Source organism: Ipomoea triloba, chromosome 11, assembly GCF_003576645.1.
Source record: "Ipomoea triloba cultivar NCNSP0323 chromosome 11, ASM357664v1".
Taxonomy (NCBI): Eukaryota; Viridiplantae; Streptophyta; class Magnoliopsida; order Solanales; family Convolvulaceae; genus Ipomoea; species Ipomoea triloba.
Window position 1 is genome coordinate 1,066,823 of NC_044926.1, and position 23,087 is coordinate 1,089,909.

The 23,087-nt window shown below is 36.4% G+C and overlaps 2 protein-coding genes across 2 annotated transcripts; one reads left to right on the forward strand and one right to left on the reverse strand.

Annotated features, from left to right (window-relative positions):
• Positions 1–13,179: 13,179 nt before the first annotated feature.
• Positions 13,180–16,191, forward strand: LOC115997602 (berberine bridge enzyme-like 15). The gene is made up of 3 exons (XM_031237191.1): positions 13,180–13,620; positions 13,959–14,516; positions 15,381–16,191. Exons 1-3 carry the CDS (start codon positions 13,204–13,206, stop codon positions 16,047–16,049), a joined length of 1,644 nt encoding a protein of 547 aa, XP_031093051.1. The 5' UTR covers positions 13,180–13,203; the 3' UTR covers positions 16,050–16,191.
• A 2,235-nt stretch (positions 16,192–18,426) lies between these two features.
• LOC116033975 (zinc finger A20 and AN1 domain-containing stress-associated protein 5-like) lies at positions 18,427–19,290 on the reverse strand. Its single transcript, XM_031276534.1, has one exon. It carries the CDS (start codon positions 19,171–19,173, stop codon positions 18,652–18,654), a length of 522 nt encoding a protein of 173 aa, XP_031132394.1. The 5' UTR covers positions 19,174–19,290; the 3' UTR covers positions 18,427–18,651.
• Between the last annotated feature and the right edge of the window lie 3,797 nt (positions 19,291–23,087).

Here is a 23,087-nt window from a genome sequence, read left to right on the forward strand (position 1 = left end):
GATCCAACAAACAAGAGAAGAATCATGTGTGATGAAAAACTTGAGAAGCTGTTTAAGAAGAAAACAGTTTTAAGAAAGAATGTTTATCATTTGCGGGAAGTGCACTTCAGAGAGAACCATGATGATGATGTTGATAGTGCACCTGCACTCCGGAATTAAATAATCCATTTGAGAAAGGTTTTTTGTGTGGTCCGTCAAAGGAGAGGCGATCACGTGTGCCAGGGCACAGCTCAGGTCCCGCTCGGCGCGTGCAGTTCACGTGCCCGCTAACGTATCACGGTTTTTTTTTTGTTTTTTTAATGTTTTCAATGGAGATTGGTAGTGAATCCAACAAAATGAAGGTCCAGAACAAGAAGAGAAAATCCAAATTGGAGTTTCTTGGATGGGGTTCGAAGCCATTGATAGAATTTCTCGATTCAATTGACAAAGAATCCAGCCAATATTCTCAAGAAGAGGTTGATGCCATAATGAAGAAGTATGTGAGTTCTAACAGCCTCATAGATCCAATAAACAAGAGAAGAATCATGTGTGATGAAAAACTTGAGAAGCTGTTTAAGAAGAAAACAGTTTTAAGAAAGAATGTTTATCATTTGCTGGAAGTGCACTTCAGAGAAAACCATGGTGATGATGTTGATAATGCACCTGCACTCGGGAATTAAATAATCAATTTGAGAAAGGTGTTTTGTGTAGTCCGTCAGAGGAGAGAAAAGCAAAGGAGAGGCGATCACGTGTGGCAGGTTGCACAGATCACGTCCAGCCCGGCGCGTGCAGTTCACGTGCCCACTAGCGTATAAGGTGTTTTTTTTTTTTTTTTTGCCTCAAATATGTCTTTCTTTGTTTACTTCTTCGAAGTTTTTTTATTCTTATTTTTCTTTATTTCTCCATATATGCACCTAGATCATTTTTAACACTTGGAGTGGAAATCTGAACTAATGTAAAAAAAAAAAATTAATTAATTTGCGCATTTTGAGAATCCGAAATTAGATTTAAAACTAACTATTTAAATTCTCCATCACGCCGATTAGGGTTTTAGTACCCTAATTTTCGATCTGCGTTGCTTCGTTCTCAATTTCACTATCCTAATTTTCGATCTGCGTTGCTTCGTTCTTAATTCCCTACACTAATCCTCGATCCACTTATCAATTTCATTTCTCTCCTCTTTTCTCACTTCGCCTTAGGCTTCCGGCTTTGTTCTCAATTTCATTTCTCTCCTCTTTTCTCACTTCGCCTTAGGCTTCAATTTCATTTCTCTCCTCTTTTCTCACTTCGCCTTAGGCTTCCGGCTTTGTTCTCAATTTCATTTCTCTCCTCTTTTCTCACTTCGCCTCAGGCTTCGTTTCTTCCAATCAGGTAACTTCTTCAACCAAATTTAGTTTTCTATACTACTATATTTGTTTATTTCCTCAATAGTAATGGTTTTTTGTTTGGGAAAAGTGAAAGGAGAGCCAATCACGCATGCTTGGGTTGCACAGATCCCGCCCGACTGGAGCGTGCAATTCACGTGCCTGCTCAAGAGTTTTATTTTTGCTGTCGTTCTCTTTTTCCTTCTTCTCTCTCCCTCCTCTCTCCCCTAATTGGCACTTGAATTTGCCAAATGCATACAATAGCATTTGGTTTCATTATGTGTCTTCTAACAACCTCATAGATCCAACAAACAAGAGAAGAATCATGTGTGATGAAAAACTTGAGAAGCTGTTTAAGAAGAAAACAGTTTTAAGAAAGAATGTTTATCATTTGCGGGAAGTGCACTTCAGAGAGAACCATGATGATGATGTTGATAGTGCACCTACACTTCGGAATTAAATAATCCATTTGAGAAAGGCTTTTTGTGTGGTCCGTCAGAGGAGAGGCGATCACGTGTGCCAGGGCACAGATCACGTCTAGCCCGGCGCGTGCAGTTCACGTGCCCGCTAACGTATCACAGTTTTTTTTTTTAATGTTTTCAATGGAGATTGGTAGTGAATCCAACAAAATGAAGGTCCAGAACAAGAAGGGAAAATCCAAATTGGAGTTTCTTGGATGGGGTTCGAAGCCATTGATAGAATTTCTCGATTCAATTGGCAAAGAATCCAGGCAATATTTTCAAGAAGAGGTTGATGCCATAATGAAGAAGTATGTGAGCTCTAACAACCTCATAGATCCAATAAACAAGAGAAGAATCATGTGTGATGAAAAATTTGAGAAGCTGTTTAAGAAGAAAACAATTTTAAGAAAGAATGTTTATCATTTGCTGGAAGTGCAATTCAGAGAAAACCACGGTGATGATGTTGATAATGCACCTGCACCCCAGAATTAAATAATCCATTTGAGAAAGGTTTTTTGTGTAGTCCGTTAGAGGAGAGAAAAGCAAAGGAGAGGCGATCACGTGTGGCAGGTTGCACAGATCACGTCCAGCCCGGCGCGTGCAGTTCACGTGCCCACTAACTAATAAGGTGTTTTTTTTTTTGCCTCAAATATGTCTTTCTCTGTTTACTTCTTCGAATTTTTTGCCTCAAATATGTCTTTCTCTGTTTACTTCTTCGAAGTTTTTTTATTCTTATTTTTCTTTATTTCTCCATATATGCACCTAGATCATTTTTAACACTTGTAGTTGAAATCAGAACTAATGTAAAAAAAAAAAAAATTAATTAATTTGCGCATTTTGGGAATGCGAAATTAGATTTAAAACTACGCCGATTAGGGTTTTAGTACCCTAATTTTCGATCCGCGTCGCTTCGTTCTTAATTCCTTACCCTAATCCTCGATTCGCTTATCAATTTCATTTCTCTCCTCTTTTCTCACTTCGCCTTAGGCTTGGTTTCTTCCAATCAGGTAACTTCTTCAACCAAATTTAGTTTTCTATACTACTATATTTGTTTATTTCCTCAATAGTAATGGTTTTTTGTTTGAGAAAAGTGAAAGGAGAGCTAATCACGCGTGCTTGGGTTGCACAGATCCCGCCCGATTGGGCGCGTGCAGTTCACGTGCCTGCTCAAGAGTTTTATTTTTGCTGCCGTTCTCTTTTTCCTTCTTCTCTCTCCCTCCTCTCTCCCCTAATTGGCACTTGAATTTGCCAAATGCATACAATAGCATTTGGTTTCTTTATGTGGCTTCTAACAACCTCATAGATCCAACAAACAAGAGAAGAATCTTGTGTGATGAAAAACTTGAGAAGCTGTTTAAGAAGAAAACAGTTTTAAGAAAGAATGTTTATCATTTGCGGGAAGTGCACTTCAGAGAGAACCATGATGATGATGTTGATAGTGCACCTGCACTCCGGAATTAAATAATCCATTTGAGAAAAGTTTTTAGTGTGGTCCGTCAGAGGAGAGGCGATCACGTGTGCCAGGGCACAGATCACGTCCAGCCCGGCGCGTGCGGTTCACGTGCCCGCTAACGTATCATAGTTTTTTTTTAATGTTTTCAATGGAGATTGGTAGTGAATCCAACAAAATGAAGGTCCAGAACAAGAAGAGAAAATCCAAATTGGAGTTTCTTGGATGGGGTTCGAAGCCATTGATAGAATTTCTCGATTCAATTGGCAAATAATCCAGGCAATATTCTCAAGAAGAGGTTGATGCCATAATGAAGAAGTATGTGAGTTCTAACAACCTCATAGATCCAACAAACAAGAGAAGAATCATGTGTGATGAAAAACTTGAGAAGTTGTTTAAGAAGAAAACAGTTTTAAGAAAGAATGTTTATCATTTGCTGGAAGTGCACTTCAGAGAGAACCATGGTGATGGTGTTGATAATGCACCTGCACTCCGGAATTAAATAATCCATTTGAGAAAGGTTTTTTGTGTAGTCCGTCAGAGGAGAGAAAAGCAAAGGAGAGGCGATCACGTGTGGCAGGTTGCACAGATCACGTCCAGCCCGGCGCGTGCAGTTCACGTGCTCACTATCGTATAAGGTGTTTTTTTTTTTTTTTGCCTCAAATATGTCTTTCTTTGTTTACTTCTTCGAAGTTTTTTTATTCTTATTTTTCTTTATTTCTCCATATATGCACCTAGATCATTTTTAACACTTGGAGTGGAAATCAGAACTATTGTAAAAAAAAAAATTAATTAATTTGCGCATTTTGGGAATGCGAAATTAGATTTAAAACTAAATATTTAAATTCTCCATCACGCCGATTAGGGTTTTAGTACCCTAATTTTCGATCTGCGTTGCTTCGTTCTCAATTTCACTATCCTAATCTTCGATCTGCGTTGCTTCGTTCTTAATTCCCTACCCTAACCCTCGATCCGCTTATCAATTTCATTTCTCTCCTCTTTTCTCACTTCGCCTTAGGCTTGGTTTCTTCCAATCAGGTAACTTCTTCAACCAAATTTAGTTTTCTATACTACTATATTTGTTTATTTCCTCAATAGTAATGGTTTTTTGTTTGAGAAAAGTGAAAGGAGAGCCAATCACACGTGCTTGGGTTGCACAGATCCCGCCCGACTGGGCGCGTGCAGTTCACGTGCCTGCTCAAGAGTTTTATTTTTGATGCCGTTCTCTTTTTCCTTCTTCTCTCTCCCTCCTCTCTCCCCTAATTCGCACTTGAATTTGCCAAATTCATACAGTAGCAAAAGAACCTGAACCAGAGCCACCATTGATGGGTGCTCCCACAAGCCAGGAACTAAAGGAGAAAGCTAGCTAGCAGTTCCACTCAACTGGATGATGTTTAGAGAAAAGCAGAAGGCAGAGCTAACTACACAAGAAGAATTCTAAAGGCATGCAACTTAGCTTGACTTATTCTATTTTAGTTACTCGTATTCATTTCTCACATGCTTTCACTCCACCTCATATTTCGTTTCTTCTAATTAGATAGCTTCTTCAACCAAAATTTTTTTTCTACATTTGTTTATTTGCTCGGAGACTTTTGTACTTTGGATTTTGAATGCTACTTTGCCTTATTCAATTGTTAATTTTGGGTACTATTTTCTCTACATCAGTTCAACACTTAGCTATGCTAACATTTTATTCACAACTTTTTTCTATTTATAATGAACACGACTAAAAACCAAAAATTTATGTTTTTGACTATCTTTGAAATTTTTTTAAAAAAAAATAAAATATTTTCAAATATTTTAACGTAAAAATCAAATCAAATCAATCTCACAATTGCATATCATAAATTATTAATATAATACGAGATCAAATATTGAAGGGTTTCATCAGTACCATAATTTTTTATTTACGTTGCTTCGTTCTTAATTTTACTACCCTAATTTTTGATTTGCGTTGCTTCGTTCTTAATTTCACTACCCTAATCTTCGATCTGCGTTGCTTCATTCTCAATTTCACTACCCTAATCTTCGATCTGCGTTGCTTCGTTCTCAATTTCACTACCCTAATATTCGATCTGCACTGCTTTGTTCTCAATTTCACTACCTAATCTTTAATATGCATTGCTTTGTTCTCAATTTTAGTACCCTAATCTTCGATCTGCGTTGTTTCGTTCTCAATTCACTACCCTAATCTTCGATTTGCTTTGCTTCGTTCTCAATTTCATTTCTCTCATCTTTTCTCACTTCGCCTCTGGCTTTGTTTCTTCCAATCAGGTAACTTCTTCAACCAAATTTAGTTTTCTATACTACTAAATTTGTTTATTTCCTCAATTTTAGTGGTTTTTTGTTTGAGAAAAGTCAAAGGAGAGGCGATCACGCGTGCCTGGGTTGCACGGATCGCACCTGGCTGAGCGCGTGTAGTTCACGTGCCCGCTGAAATATTAAGACTTTTTTTCTTTTTGCCGCCTTCTCTTTTTCCTTCTCTCTCCCTCCTCTCTCTCCTTTGCCTTTAGATTTTGAATGCTACTTTGCATTATTCAATCGTTAATTTTGCGTATTATTTTCTCTACTTCGATTCAACACGTAGCTATGCTAACATTTTATTCACAACTTATTTCTATTTATAATAAACCCGACTAAAAACCAAAAATTTATGTTTTTGACTATCTTTGAAATTTAAAAAGACTCTTTGAAATTTAAAAAAAAATCTCAAATATTTTAACGTAAAAATCAAATCAAGCTCACAATTGCATATCATAAATTATTAATATAATACGAGATCAAATATTGAAAGGGACTCGATTGAGAATAACATAATGCAAAATAACAAATTAAAAAAGAATTACGATATGTTGACGACTTTATTGCATCATTTCTATTTATTTACTGTGCATAATTAACTATTATTAATGAGTTATCCGACAATAATTGCAAAGCCCGGCCTGTACAAAGAACAAAATTACACTTCGTATTATTGGAACACTTGGTTTTTTTTTTTTTTTTTTTTGAAAACGGACACTTAGGAATTATTTGATAAACACAGTATTTCAAGTTTAATTTCTTGTGAAAATTATCTATTGATTTTTTTAATTTCAATCATTCAATTACAAATAATTTAGGCTAATTTATTTCTTTATGGTCCTTTCTCGACAAAACAGTCAAAAATTTTATGATGTACAAAGATTCTTAAGCACTTTAATGAAGGATTTTTGGGTTAATTTTGTCATTCAATATAGTATATGTCTATATACCCCNTAACAACCTCATAGATCCAACAAACAAGAGAAGAATCATGTGTGATGAAAAACTTGAGAAGCTGTTTAAGAAGAAAACAGTTTTAAGAAAGAATGTTTATCATTTGCGGGAAGTGCACTTCAGAGAGAACCATGATGATGATGTTGATAGTGCACCTGCACTCCGGAATTAAATAATCCATTTGAGAAAAGTTTTTAGTGTGGTCCGTCAGAGGAGAGGCGATCACGTGTGCCAGGGCACAGATCACGTCCAGCCCGGCGCGTGCAGTTCACGTGCCCGCTAACGTATCATGTTTTTTTTTTTAATTTTTTCAATGGAGATTGGTAGTGAATCCAACAAAATGAAGGTCCAGAACAAGAAGAGAAAATCCAAATTGGAGTTTCTTGGATGGGGTTCGAAGCCATTGATAGAATTTCTCGATTCAATTGGCAAATAATCCAGGCAATATTCTCAAGAAGAGGTTGATGCCATAATGAAGAAGTATGTGAGTTCTAACAACCTCATAGATCCAACAAACAAGAGAAGAATCATGTGTGATGAAAAACTTGAGAAGTTGTTTAAGAAGAAAACAGTTTTAAGAAAGAATGTTTATCATTTGCTGGAAGTGCACTTCAGAGAGAACCATGGTGATGGTGTTGATAATGCACCTGCACTCCGGAATTAAATAATCCATTTGAGAAAGGTTTTTTGTGTAGTCCGTCAGAGGAGAGAAAAGCAAAGGAGAGGCGATCACGTGTGGCAGGTTGCACAGATCACGTCCAGCCCGGCGCGTGCAGTTCACGTGCTCACTATCGTATAAGGTGTTTTTTTTTTTTTTTGCCTCAAATATGTCTTTCTTTGTTTACTTCTTCGAAGTTTTTTTATTCTTATTTTTCTTTATTTCTCCATATATGCACCTAGATCATTTTTAACACTTGGAGTGGAAATCAGAACTATTGTAAAAAAAAAAATTAATTAATTTGCGCATTTTGGGAATGCGAAATTAGATTTAAAACTAAATATTTAAATTCTCCATCACGCCGATTAGGGTTTTAGTACCCTAATTTTCGATCTGCGTTGCTTCGTTCTCAATTTCACTATCCTAATCTTCGATCTGCGTTGCTTCGTTCTTAATTCCCTACCCTAACCCTCGATCCGCTTATCAATTTCATTTCTCTCCTCTTTTCTCACTTCGCCTTAGGCTTGGTTTCTTCCAATCAGGTAACTTCTTCAACCAAATTTAGTTTTCTATACTACTATATTTGTTTATTTCCTCAATAGTAATGGTTTTTTGTTTGAGAAAAGTGAAAGGAGAGCCAATCACACGTGCTTGGGTTGCACAGATCCCGCCCGACTGGGCGCGTGCAGTTCACGTGCCTGCTCAAGAGTTTTATTTTTGATGCCGTTCTCTTTTTCCTTCTTCTCTCTCCCTCCTCTCTCCCCTAATTCGCACTTGAATTTGCCAAATTCATACAGTAGCAAAAGAACCTGAACCAGAGCCACCATTGATGGGTGCTCCCACAAGCCAGGAACTAAAGGAGAAAGCTAGCTAGCAGTTCCACTCAACTGGATGATGTTTAGAGAAAAGCAGAAGGCAGAGCTAACTACACAAGAAGAATTCTAAAGGCATGCAACTTAGCTTGACTTATTCTATTTTAGTTACTCGTATTCATTTCTCACATGCTTTCACTCCACCTCATATTTCGTTTCTTCTAATTAGATAGCTTCTTCAACCAAAATTTTTTTTCTACATTTGTTTATTTGCTCGGAGACTTTTGTACTTTGGATTTTGAATGCTACTTTGCCTTATTCAATTGTTAATTTTGGGTACTATTTTCTCTACATCAGTTCAACACTTAGCTATGCTAACATTTTATTCACAACTTTTTTCTATTTATAATGAACACGACTAAAAACCAAAAATTTATGTTTTTGACTATCTTTGAAATTTTTTTAAAAAAAAATAAAATATTTTCAAATATTTTAACGTAAAAATCAAATCAAATCAATCTCACAATTGCATATCATAAATTATTAATATAATACGAGATCAAATATTGAAGGGTTTCATCAGTACCATAATTTTTTATTTACGTTGCTTCGTTCTTAATTTTACTACCCTAATTTTTGATTTGCGTTGCTTCGTTCTTAATTTCACTACCCTAATCTTCGATCTGCGTTGCTTCATTCTCAATTTCACTACCCTAATCTTCGATCTGCGTTGCTTCGTTCTCAATTTCACTACCCTAATATTCGATCTGCACTGCTTTGTTCTCAATTTCACTACCTAATCTTTAATATGCATTGCTTTGTTCTCAATTTTAGTACCCTAATCTTCGATCTGCGTTGTTTCGTTCTCAATTCACTACCCTAATCTTCGATTTGCTTTGCTTCGTTCTCAATTTCATTTCTCTCATCTTTTCTCACTTCGCCTCTGGCTTTGTTTCTTCCAATCAGGTAACTTCTTCAACCAAATTTAGTTTTCTATACTACTAAATTTGTTTATTTCCTCAATTTTAGTGGTTTTTTGTTTGAGAAAAGTCAAAGGAGAGGCGATCACGCGTGCCTGGGTTGCACGGATCGCACCTGGCTGAGCGCGTGTAGTTCACGTGCCCGCTGAAATATTAAGACTTTTTTTCTTTTTGCCGCCTTCTCTTTTTCCTTCTCTCTCCCTCCTCTCTCTCCTTTGCCTTTAGATTTTGAATGCTACTTTGCATTATTCAATCGTTAATTTTGCGTATTATTTTCTCTACTTCGATTCAACACGTAGCTATGCTAACATTTTATTCACAACTTATTTCTATTTATAATAAACCCGACTAAAAACCAAAAATTTATGTTTTTGACTATCTTTGAAATTTAAAAAGACTCTTTGAAATTTAAAAAAAAATCTCAAATATTTTAACGTAAAAATCAAATCAAGCTCACAATTGCATATCATAAATTATTAATATAATACGAGATCAAATATTGAAAGGGACTCGATTGAGAATAACATAATGCAAAATAACAAATTAAAAAAGAATTACGATATGTTGACGACTTTATTGCATCATTTCTATTTATTTACTGTGCATAATTAACTATTATTAATGAGTTATCCGACAATAATTGCAAAGCCCGGCCTGTACAAAGAACAAAATTACACTTCGTATTATTGGAACACTTGGTTTTTTTTTTTTTTTTTTTTGAAAACGGACACTTAGGAATTATTTGATAAACACAGTATTTCAAGTTTAATTTCTTGTGAAAATTATCTATTGATTTTTTTAATTTCAATCATTCAATTACAAATAATTTAGGCTAATTTATTTCTTTATGGTCCTTTCTCGACAAAACAGTCAAAAATTTTATGATGTACAAAGATTCTTAAGCACTTTAATGAAGGATTTTTGGGTTAATTTTGTCATTCAATATAGTATATGTCTATATACCCCACTAGGATTTGAACAAGTGACCTCCCATTTGAGAGAGCTGAGCCATAGTCATGTCGCTCAATTATAAGACCTTTGGCTGATGCTAAGTTTAGGCAATTGATGAACAGAAAAAAGTAATAATTGCATACATAAAAAGTAATATTTTCTCGATCTATACTTAATTAATTAAAGAAAAATATTTACAGATACATATACTTATACGCGTTTTTCACGTTTCATATCTTATATTTCTTTGTCTTATTTTTTTTAGTAAGAATGGCACTGCCTAGAGCAACGAACGTTATCTGATTCTTCTCGAGATAGTCCCACCAACATCATATTTCCTTGTCTTATGGTTCTATCATTCTTCGTCCCCTTCAGATCCACAATAAATGGCATTAATGGATAGGACTAGAAGCATCATCATATCCCAACGAACTTCTTGAATTTTATATAGGCTGCGACAATAGTACAGTAGAGGAAGTAAACAGTTAGGTGATAAATGTTGTGTTATATTCAAACATAGTACACAGAACGTAAGTGCCCCACGAAGACTTTGACGTTTGGGAAAGAGACACAATTAACTGAAGAATTTAATTAATTAATTTAATTAAATAATGGTGATTAATTAAGTACGTACTGATGATGATGATTAGTGAAGTAGAAGGTTTTTGGGTTGTGCCGACAGTGCGTAATGGCAACCTTAAAATGCTGCTTCAACGCAAACTTTGAAGTGGCAAATCTTGAAAGGCACCTAATGTAGTTGAGTTGCGTAGTTGCATGTGATTTGTGTTCTAGACTTTCTACGTGTAACGTTGTGGAGTGGATTGTGGGTATTGGGTTGGGTTCTCCGTTGGTAAAACACGGAAGTTTAATTTATGGATAGGTAGGTATATAAGATATAGCTATTTAATTCGCAATTAAATTTGTTGGTGTTTTGTTGTTTTCTTAGCTTGTAATATCGTGCATCTTTTTTTTCTTTTTTTTTTTTATGTATGATTGGTTAATTTTGATTAATTTGATGAGACATTATGTTTTCACTTGACATCTTGTTCGGCGGAGACATGGAGGGTCAAATATGGTATTGATTGTTACACAATACAAATATAATGAAATATATTTATGCATTTAATATCATATGTGCTATAACTTTTGACATAGTGGCTGGTACGTGTTGTTTCATCCTAACAATTAGGGGTGCCAATACGAATTGGACCGCCCTACCACGAGCTTTAATTTTTGCAGGCTGGCCCACTGACGGGAATTCTTCAATCCTAGCTAAGCCGCCTCATGCGAACTTGCGGGCCAACTTGAGAAAAAAAAAACTTTTATATATATAGGTGATAATTGATAACATATATAATTGCCCATTAGGTTAACAACCAATACTTGATGCCTCCAAGGAGATCATCACATTAGATTAAACTTTCACATTGTTAATGTCAAAACTCGATATTATGTCATTACCTACAATCTCTAAGAACTAATTCTTCTCATTATCTACTACGAGTCTATGATGTGTGTTGTGGTTAAGTAATGAGCATATCATTATTAATTGATTAATGATCGATAAGGATATCTAGAATTGATCGAAAAAACCAAATAAGCCTTTTTAAATAATGGAAAGACTATTGACTACTTGGCCAAATGTGAAAAGGGAAGATTCTCATCATGCGTTTAAACCTTGGCTCAGAGCACTTGGCTTGGTTGAACACTACAACATATATTGGCCAACATAAATGCGCCAGTCCCGCAAATAAATACGCCATTGCAAAACCACCATAGTCTTAATTCAGTTAATTGATTATGTTGCCCTCAACCCCACGTTTGGGGGGTGTTGATTAGTTTTTGCACCCATGCTTTGACAAAACCCCAAGATTAACACATTTACTTCCTTTTTTCAAAATTGTGAAGTTTTATACATGAAACAATAATGATGTTAACATAACCAGTTTGGTTGGTGTGAGTTGTTGTGCACTCTTATTTCTTTAGAGATGTCAGGAGTTTAAATCTCATCATTTTTTGGGATTATTTACACATTTTTGTTGATAATTTCAATGAGAGAATAAGGTGGTTGGCCGTTGGTATAATTTGTCCCTATACATTTGGAATGATTTGTTCTTCAACTTTTTAATATTAAAAAAATTAGACAATCACGACTATTGATAATTTTTACCATATTATATTACCAAAATTATGGGTTTGAACATACGAATAGAGTCAAGACACCATTCCCAGTTCAATTACTATGTTGAAGGCAAGAAATGCGGTAGAATTATAGCGCATCATATGAAGACCAGATAAACGTACACAAAGTTAGTTAGGTGGTCAAAAGTGGCAACATGTTGGGACAAATCTTGATTAAACTATGTTTTGGTAAACAATTATCTTCTTTTAATGCAATTATCTATCATTCCTACACCACCAAAACTCCATTGTTGGTTTTGTAACCTTTGCATGGTTACCCTAAGTAAATATTATCTTTTCAAGTGAAAATTATAAGATAAAATTAACAGGTTTTTTTTGGTAGTGTTAACCGTCAAGTCAAAATCCATTATCTTTACAAGAAATTTTGTACATGTAAGTTTTGTATAGAGAGCTCTCAGCTAGTCAACTTTAAGGAATGAGTGAATGTGGTAATAGAGACTCATTATGGTAATCAAGTATTTATGATGATATAATTTGTTAGATGAGGATGTGATTTAGGAAAGATGATATATTTTTAGGTAATAGGGACTAATTTAGGTTGATTTAATTATCTTTCCATAAATGTGTAATTGCCAATAATTGTCTTCATTCAATACGTTATTGTTGCTCTAATTATCTCTCAATAATTTTGAGCAAGCCACCTCCATAGACCGAATCGTCACAATTATCTTGAGCCTTCACACCTTTAAGCCATCTACTGAGCTCTTATCTGTGTGTAACAAATAGACTACCCCGACCTCAGTATCTTATCCGTTACCTATTTTTTGAAAGATCATAAAACATATTAACACTCTTTAAGGATATGCATTATATTATATATATATCTTGTTCTTGTATAATAATCTAAAAATTACATTTTTTTGTTTTCAAAAACGTTGAATACCCCATCGCCCTATATCAGACAAATAAAGTATCTATATGTAATTCATAATAACTAAACTGAATTAAGAGGCTAGGCAATTATAGGAGGCAAAATCAAATCTTGAACTCTGACGTTTGCATTATATCACCCAAGTCATCATCTTTTCCTATATATACGACAACCTTAAACTCTCCACATCGCCAACACAACACAGACAGATCGAGCCCTGATGGCAACCTTAAACTCTGCTTTTCTCTCACTCTTCTTACTTGTGCTGTCAACTCCGGCGGCTTTCTCAGACGATTCATCACTGAACGAAAAGTTCTACCAATGCATTTCCAACACATCCGGCGTCTCCATCCCGTTCTCCGACGCTTTCTTCACCCCGAAGAATAATGCTTCGGCTTTCACGGCGGTTCTGGAATCTACAGCTCAGAATCTCCGGTGCCTTGAGCCGTCAGTCCAGAAGCCGATGATTATATTCACCCCGCTTTGCGAGGCCCACGTGCAGGCGGCGGTGGTTTGCGCCAAACAGCTCGGGCTTGAGCTCCGATTGCGCAGCGGCGGCCATGATTACGAAGGGGTGTCGTATATCTCCGAGATGGAGTCGCCGTTCGTGATCGTCGACCTCGCCCGGCTGCGCGAGGTGCGTTATTTATCTATTATAAATATGTTTCTGTAAACTAATTTCTGTCGTAACTTCTGCTACTTTTCCTTTACACTATTTATAGTCAGCTCATTTATTCATTAATTACTAACAATTTTACTCCTGAGCCACAATGAAGGCAGTGGAACAACTGTCCCACTCACCCGACCTCGTTCTTAGTGTGCTGACTATTGGGACAAGAATTAGTATTCTGGCTATAAACATAATAATACATTTTTGTAGACTAGTTTCTGTTATAACTTTTGTTATTTATCCTTGTACACTATTTACAACCTGTTCATTAATTAACGAGACAGTTTACTCTATAACTTTACAAGGTGGAGGTGGATATAGAGGCGAATACAGCCTGGGCGCAGGCCGGGGCGACGGTCGGAGAAGTGTACTACAGGATATCGGAGAAGAGTAAGGTTCACGGGTTCCCCGCCGGGCTCTGCTCCAGCCTGGGAATCGGCGGGCACATTACCGGCGGCGCGTACGGTGCCATGATGAGGAAGTATGGTCTCGGAGCTGACAATGTTTTGGACGCCAGAATCGTGGACGCGAACGGGAAGATTCTAGATAGGGAATCCATGGGGGAGGATCTGTTCTGGGCTATCAGAGGCGGCGGCGGGGGCAGTTTCGGGATTATACTTTCGTGGAAGTTAAGGTTAGTGCCGGTTCCGGAAACCGTGACGGTTTTCACTGTTCCAAAAACTCTGGAACAGGGCGCCACGAAAATCCTTTACAAGTGGCAAAACATCGCCGATAAGATCGACGAGGATCTCTTCATGAGGGTGGAGTTATCGGTGGTTAAGGGAGGTGGCGGACTCGCCAACCGGACTGTCCAAACCGCCTACAACGCCCTGTTCCTCGGCTCCGCCGACAGACTCCTCAAGGTAATGTAACGTTTAATTCAATTTTGTTTTGAAACAATAACGTTTATAATTCAATTAAATTAAAGAAATTGGTCAAAATAGGTAATTTAATGATAGTTAATTTGGATTTTCAAAAAAAATGATAGTTAATTTGATGCGAGGTTAGTATAAGGGTTTTGGTGTTTTTTCGTTAATTTAATAATTTATGCACCATTTAATTGATTTTATGATTTAAAACTAGTATTGGTCCTCTTGTAGTATTTAATCAGTCAATATGGGTGCTCAATTAATTAGCTTTTTATAATATTTTGTTGTCCTAAAATACTAAAATTCAAAAAGTTATTCAACACCTCTTTTCTAATTAGATTTTTTAGAAAAATAAATCATGCTCTTAAAGGTTATTTTGCATCTAATCAGCTATAATTTACTAAACATCTCTCAACAGCTAATGTTGTTAACTAATCAAATTCCTAATTCAATCTAAAGGTGTAAATGAGTCGAGCTGTTCACGAGTCTCGTTTAATAATCGAGCCGAGCTTGAGCTCTAATATCTTAGGCACGTGGCTCGTTGAGTCGCTCGCGAGCCATATATATATATATATATATATATATATATATATAATGTTATATATAATTGAAATAAGAATTTAAAATCAAATATGTTAATTGAGTTCAAAGTCGAACTGAAACTCGAGTTCAAACATGAGCTCGAGCTCAAACAATCCAGCTACCCGAGCTGAACTCGAGCAACTCGAAAATTGACGAGCTCAAGCCGAGCCTTCTTTAATGAGCTCGAGCTCGAACCTAGGCTCGACTCGTTTACACCCTAATTCAATCCGTTAATAAGTATCTTCTAAAAGTTATTTATCAAATATCACATTATAGGTGATGGAGCAGAGCTTTCCGGAACTGGGGTTAACAAAGCAAGACAGCATAGAAATGAGCTGGATAGAGTCCATTCTCTACATCGCCGGATACCCAACAAACACCTCCCCGGAAGTTCTCCTGGACGGAAAATCCCTGTTCAAGAACTACTTCAAAGCCAAATCCGATTTCGTCACACAACCCATCCCAGAAACCGGCCTAAAAGGCCTATTCAAACGCCTCCTATCAGAAGACTCCCCACTAATGATCTGGAACCCCTACGGCGGCATGATGGCCAACATCTCCGAATCCGCCACGCCCTTCCCCCACCGCAAAGGCGTCATCTACAAAATCCAATACCTCACGCTCTGGGAAACCCTCGACGACGACGCGGCGGCGCGTCACATTAATTGGATCAGAAAGCTTTATAGATATATGACTCCTTATGTGTCCAGTTCGCCCAGACAGGCGTATGTGAATTACAGAGACCTCGATTTGGGGTCCGATAAGAGCGGGAACGCAACGGTCATGGAAGCTAGCGCGTGGGGGGAGATGTATTATAAAGACAACTTTCATAGGTTGGTTCAGGTGAAGACGAAGGTCGATCCCGATAACTTTTTCCGGCATGAACAGAGCATTCCGACGCTCACGGCCACCGTGATTAGCAGAGGCAAGAGAATGATTCACTGAATTGTTTGTTACGAATTGAATTTGCTCTGATCTGAGAATAATTGTAGCCAAATAATTTTGTTTTCCGAGGTTGTTATATTTAATTCCCACCATATCTTCTCCAGGCTCATGAATAAACTGTGACAAATATTGTTCACTTTCTTCTTCTTTCTTTTCTTTTACATGAAACCATTAATTTTAAATAAAATTAAATCAATTTATGAGTAGGAATAAATATGAAATAGTATAAAATTTGACCAGGTTTTTAACTTGGAGTTAGCAAGCTAATTATCTAACCAATTTAGCTGTTAACTCTCTAACATAACTCATTTGAATATTTAATTATCAATTTTCTGACCAACTTAACTAGAAGTTGCCACTATAAGTGTAAATTAAATGACAAGTTGTAGGGATAGCTAAGGGATAAAGAATAATGTTTCTACCCTCACCCTTGTTCCGAATAGGAAAAATATTTTTCCATTCTTGGATTTTTTTAATAATTAAAATTCTCGACTTTGTCGAATTATATTCTGCATCTTTATATTTTCTCTATGAATCTCGATTGATTGCAATGAGATAAAAAGAATAGATTATCTATAAAATTTAAGGACAATTGTCATTCATTCATAGAGTAATGTTTCATTAGAGTAGTCCAGCAATATTTTAGATAATATTTCCCACTTAGCCAAAGTTGGCAATATTAGTTTTTTGTTTCAAAGAAAAAAAATTCAATAATTCTTTAATGCAGTACTAATCACCAGATTCCCTTCATGTCACCCTCAAATCAATGAAGCCAACGTGCCCCTAATCAATCAATTATCAACCAAATATCAATACAATTTGTCTACCTCATATTAATGCATGAACCTTAAGAAAAATGTTTTTTTTTTCCATGGAAAATATTTTAATTTTTGACATTTTTTAAATCTACGTGATAAAAGCCAGACATTTGCTTACTATACACAAGGAACCCCCTCACTTAGAGAGGTTGCTCACATACTATCGGTGAAACTCAATCCCTGTGATCAATTGAGCTGCTCATGACGACAAATCCCCTAACTTTATAAGTATAAGAGGTTATACACATAAAATTATATTATTATTAAAAAAAAAAAAAAAGATATATAGGATATGGGCCAGGAGATGGTATTGCTTTGATGAGCATCCAAGAAAGAAAGCTTCTATTTTAGTGCCAAAATTTGGATGGCATGGTCCCTTCAAGATTATTTCATGATTTGAATAGATGCTAAAAGCCCATAAAGAAAGTGGGGCCTTCCATTTCCTGCATGCCATTGTTTACAAGCTTTTACTCATTCTTCTTCTTCTTTTTTTTTTTTTTTGAAAAACTACTCATTCTATTTTATCATAAATTTTAAATAAAAAACATTAATAGATAACTCTTATTAAAAAAATAAATTTAAAATTTTGTTATTACCAAATAAATTATTGAATTAATTTGATTAAAATTATCCCGAATTGGGTGTATTTAGACCAACATGATTACGAGGCTCCAAAAAAATATGGACAACATTAAAGTTGAATCAAGAAAATAAAAAGATTAGTTGGATGTTGGAATTAAAGTCTCAACTACTTGCCTAACAATGCAAATGGCTCTGACAATTTTGACAATGCCCTCTCCTTTTTAGGCTTTTTGCAGCTTTTTTTCACTACAACACCAACATGATAACATTGTTTCATTTTATTATTTACTTTTATTTTCTTGATTTTATATTTATATACATTACCATATACTTGATGTATATTTATAATTTATAATATTATTACATAACATAAATTATAAATATTAATATTCCAAAGTATATTTGATGAGATAAATTCCATGATCTCAAAACAACTTGTAATGCTCACTACTCGTAATATTGTTATACTTTTTTTCTCAATTATAACTATTCTTTTTTTTTTTTAAAGTAAATTAGACTTCCAAACTTTACCTAAACATTTTAAAGTGTCAACAATTGACGACCATTTGTTGTCACCTCTCCAGAAAGGCGATCAGAACTCCAAATGATCGAAAAGGCGACTGGCGTCGTTCGCCGACAGTCAATTTTTGGTAAAAATGATGCTTGAATGGATTCAATTAAAACTTTTAAAAGATTAAACACCTAATTGATTTTTCAGATAAAGTTCCATTATTTATTTCTCGTAGTTACTATATTTGTAGTCTATTTCGAGGCCATATCGGGGGTGGTGTGTCTATCTCTTGAACGTTCGTCAATATCTCGCGATTCACTACTAGTTTATCACGAGTCATGACAATAAGTTGGTCTCTCTCAATCATAGACAAGACTGCCCCCATGAGCCAGTCAAATTCACGGCATGTAACCTTACGATGAACAGGTCTACTAATCGGAGGCAAATTTTGGGTGAAAAGCAGAGAGGTTTGGAAGGGGATGAGAATTCATTAACAACAGATCAAAATCTATGAAATTCTAATTAGGAATCGTAAAGCTACAATCTTTAAGATCAAATCAGAAAACAAATATTAATCGTAGCGAAGCTTTCTTCGACCATCTATTATCCGATTTTTTTGTTTTCATATGAGCTGCAGAGATCGAAGAGATCCTTTTCCGTTTTGGCGTATTTTATACGTCTCTCGTCACGTTCAAACCTTAACGATTTTTGCGGCCTTCACGACCGGATTCTCCCTGGCGATCGCGTCTCGGCCGGCGGCTTTGTAGTCGTAGCTGCAGTCGTGTCGATCGGAATACCGGTGCTCGCCGCAGAAGAGCTCGCCACATCGGCACCGGAATCCCGTCAATCCGACCTTCCTCCGGCAGCCGGAGCACCGATTCACCTCTCTCTTAGCAGGAGGCGACCGATTCTCCTCCTCCTCCTCGACAGATTTCTCTCCAATCGCAACCGTCCGATCCTCTCGCCTCTTTAGATCCGGACTCGTCCTCTCCGGCGACAACCTCCTGAAGCCAGATCTAGGCTGTTTCTCGCCGAATTTGTGGTGGATCGCGGCGGAGGAAGAGCCGACGGCGGCGGTGGAGGCGCTGAAACATTTCTGGCACATGTTATTCGTCGCCGGATTCCCGGTAACGCCGCAGTTGTTGACGCAAAGCGTTATCGTCTCAGGTACTACCTTGAACTCCGTCTCCTCTTTCCCCGTCTTCTGAGCCATCCTCAAAATCAAAAAATCAGAAATCCTTAGAGAGAAAGAGAGAGAGATTAGGGAGAAAAGAGAGCTGAGAATTGAGGAGAAGAAAGGGAGTTTTAAGGTGGAAGAAATTGGCTATGGCGATAGAAAATTGAGGAATAATGGCCTCATAGATACGCGTATCTGGCAAATTGGATACCTCTGTATTGACCAAATTACCCCCGTAACTTTTCCCAAATTACCCCCATTTGAGGTGCAGTGCAGGTTCCAGAATCTGGATTTGCACGCTCTCACGTGTTATTTACTTAATCGTCGCAATACATTATCATATTTATTTTAATTAATTAATTTTTATGTTATTTTCATGCCAATAAAATAATAAAAGAATTGGAGGATATTTAGTATTTTATATTATAATATGGTACAGTCTGGACGTGTTGTAAATGGTGGGCAAAAACCACCTATACGCAATTGGATACATTTTTTTGTACATTTTGATAAGATTGGAGTTTCAACTTTATATTTTTTATTCAAAATATATTTAATTGTTGTGTTGTGAAAACTTTAACCAATACTTTGCAAGTTGACTGATGTAATATGCTCAAATTGGCTTGGGTAGGCAAATAGCAGTATAACAAGTGGGTTAATTTTTACGGCATAGATATTTGGCCGGTATAAACGGTCGAAAATAAAGTATGAAATCTCACAAGAATTTGAAAAAATAAGGTATTGTTATTGCTTTTAGCTCCTTCACTAGTTTCCTTCAGAGTATTTGTACGATTCAAATTAAATGTATTAATTATAAGTTGATTTTCTAAAATATAAAGAAAGGAATCTGATTTTCAAAATAATAAGGAAAATGATCTCTTAAAACTGGACCAGTTAATTATATTTTCGGACTATACTAGATTTGAGGTGACATACTTAAGGTGAGTTCGACCCCCAAACAAAAGTAGAATATCATATGTTTCACATGTATCTAATTCATAAACGTCATTACGTCAAACAACTATGAATGGACGTCTAATAAGTTTAGGTGAAACTGTCTTTGTATAAGTCTAGACAAGTTGGCTAAATTTAGAGTTTAAATTTACTGTGTTGGATTAGTGTGTTTAACATCGTTGTTGGTTTCGTGACTACCAAAGTATTCAGCCAGCGGGCCAATACTATTGAAAAAGTTTATAAGTTACCGGTAAAGTGTATTTTTTTTTATCAATTCTTGTGTGTATATGAATTGCTTAACCCTTGTTCAGAGCTTTCTCACATCTTTTATACATGTACAATGATGATTAAAACGCTCACGCTCTCATTAATGCAATAAATGAAGCTATAAATGCCTTAATCATGAGAGTTCATGCCAATTTTTCATCTCCTTTGCGTCGAACCGCCTTCCACAACAGTTGACATCATCATTGCCAGGTTACCGATTGGCTGGCTCTCCCCTCTAACTCACGTGTTGCCGACTTTCTTTCTAAATTAATCGACTTCTCTTACTACACCTTCCTTTCTCGACCATTTAGGAGGCTTCGCAAAGACCGATTAGTGCTCCTCTTCTTCCCCTTTTCCGGCTGGCTCTACGACTTGCTCCGGTATACTAGCTAATCCTAGTCCGACTCCTCTACTTAGTTGAGTGTCGCTGCTAGTCCGACTCCTTGGACTATGCCGTTTCCTTTTCCTTCGACTGACTTGATTATTTGCCCTTTACTATGCTCCGCCCAATTCTCTCATCCGTCCTGTCTTTCCGATCTAGCTAGGTCCATATCCCAATACCCAATCCCATCCATCAATCACAATCTTATTCTTTTTATTGAAATTTTACAATTAAGGGATACTCTAAATTTTATCATCACCGCTCTAATTACATCGTTCTCAGGCTGATTCAGCACCTGCCGTCAACGACAACGTCTATCTCGACGATCAACACCCAACCAGTTGGGCTGTTTCTCAGCCGCCCAAACTGACCCTTGCTTTCTCAAAATATTAATCCATCTCCAACTCTTCCACTTTATTTTATACACACCGTGGGGTACACGTGGCTTCACACGTGTTGCTTCCGTATCGCGCCACGTTTTGGCTCCCCATTGGTAGGTGCCCACTTTGTGTCTCTGTGGTGGTCCACGTATCTTCGCCCGGTCTCCGCGTCACATTGCTTATCTCTTTAGAAAGATTCCACGGCCAACCGGCGGGACCCACAAATAATTTTGATTAGTCTAATCCTTAAAATTTGTTTTGTTTTGTTTTGTTTTTTTAATTCTAAAAATATTAAACGCCACACGACATGCTTGTCCTCCTATTTTATTTAATCTGATTTATTGAACAAATATTATATGTTTTAAGTTTATAAAATAAAATAAAAAAATATATGCATTTCCATATAAACCACATAAAATTTTCTGCTTTATTCGGCCATTGTTGGTTCTGTGGAAGGAGGTATATATGTGGGCCCATCCAGGGTGGGTCCTACTATTTCTACTTTTACTTCTTCCCATATCAAGCATGCAATTTGTGAAAATGCTTTAAGATCCGGGTCAATTGGAGTTTAGTTTATCATGGTTTAGTCATTTATCGGGTTACGATTTATAAGAAAAAATAAAATTAGAAAATTATTCGAGAGTGACTATTAAAAAGATGAAATGGGGCACATTTTCATTTCATGAAAATTATTAGAGAATTCAAAAAACGCACTAGTATTTTAAGTGACGTGTGACAGTTAATTTTTGTATTGATTGAACGGTGACTTATAGGAGTCATGTATGTTTTGGTTCGCAAGCGTTAATGATACATAGTCATGTAATAATATTTGTTTTTTTTTTTAGTACTACTGACTCTGTTACAATGTAGTATCTGTTCATAACTACTTTCTCAACCTACTGAAGCACAAAAAGTTAACAGTTGCCTCCACAGGCTCAAACCCACTTTCATCATCCATGTGGCAGTGTTAACTGGAACACCGGGTGCCACTAGACTACAAGTTTGGCAATATTTGGTTAATTTTACTGTAACGACTTTAATGTGAGAAAAAAATGAAAAGGCGGTACATTTATTGAGCATGTAGCGCAACAGGAGACAAGCAACTAGTGTGATGAAAATGCATGTGGGAGTTCACATCACATGCTATATCTATATCCACCTTCATTTTACTACAAATTCATTGCATTTCTGCGGCTGTGACACACAACAAAGCTGTCATCGTACTGCCCTTACCTTAATTTGTTCAATGTTACTGTCATGGTCACACTGGCAACAACTTGATCATCGATCAACTCGCTTGCTTTGATCCATGTATTATTATTGTCTAATTAAACCCCATATATCACACCCAAAAATTATGATTTATGGGTGGCAATGATGTAAATATTGAATGAGAAAATCCATAGGAATGGCGCAAATATGAAAGCCCTGGTTTGGTAGACAAAGCCCTGATTTGCAATAGTTATACTATGGACTGAATCCACCTTGTAATGTGGACCCGTCACAATTTTCATACTGAATGTTTACAATTTAAATTGTAAATATTCAGTATGTAAATTATGAACATTCAATATATAAATTATATTTTTAACATTTGATGGGTAAATTGCATATTTTCTATTCAAATCTATATTGTTTACCAAGCTAGGGGCTTTTATGTCATTCAAGTTTTAGAAGCGAGTAGTATGGATAGAAGAAGGACTAATGGTTGTGTAGTCACATTTCTTACTGGTGATGAAAATCCGATGGTGGTGATGTCAAGAGATAGGCCAGGACCAGTCATTACACCCTGGACCATGCACCATGGCTGATATTAAGTTGTGTTGAACTGATACTCAGTTGTGTTGAATGAGTGAAACAACATCTGTTCTGCACAACTACAGTTCCCTTTTAACACAACTGTAATATCAGTCATTATCATGGTTCACAATGCATTATGGGACATGGTCCACAATATAATTTGCCAG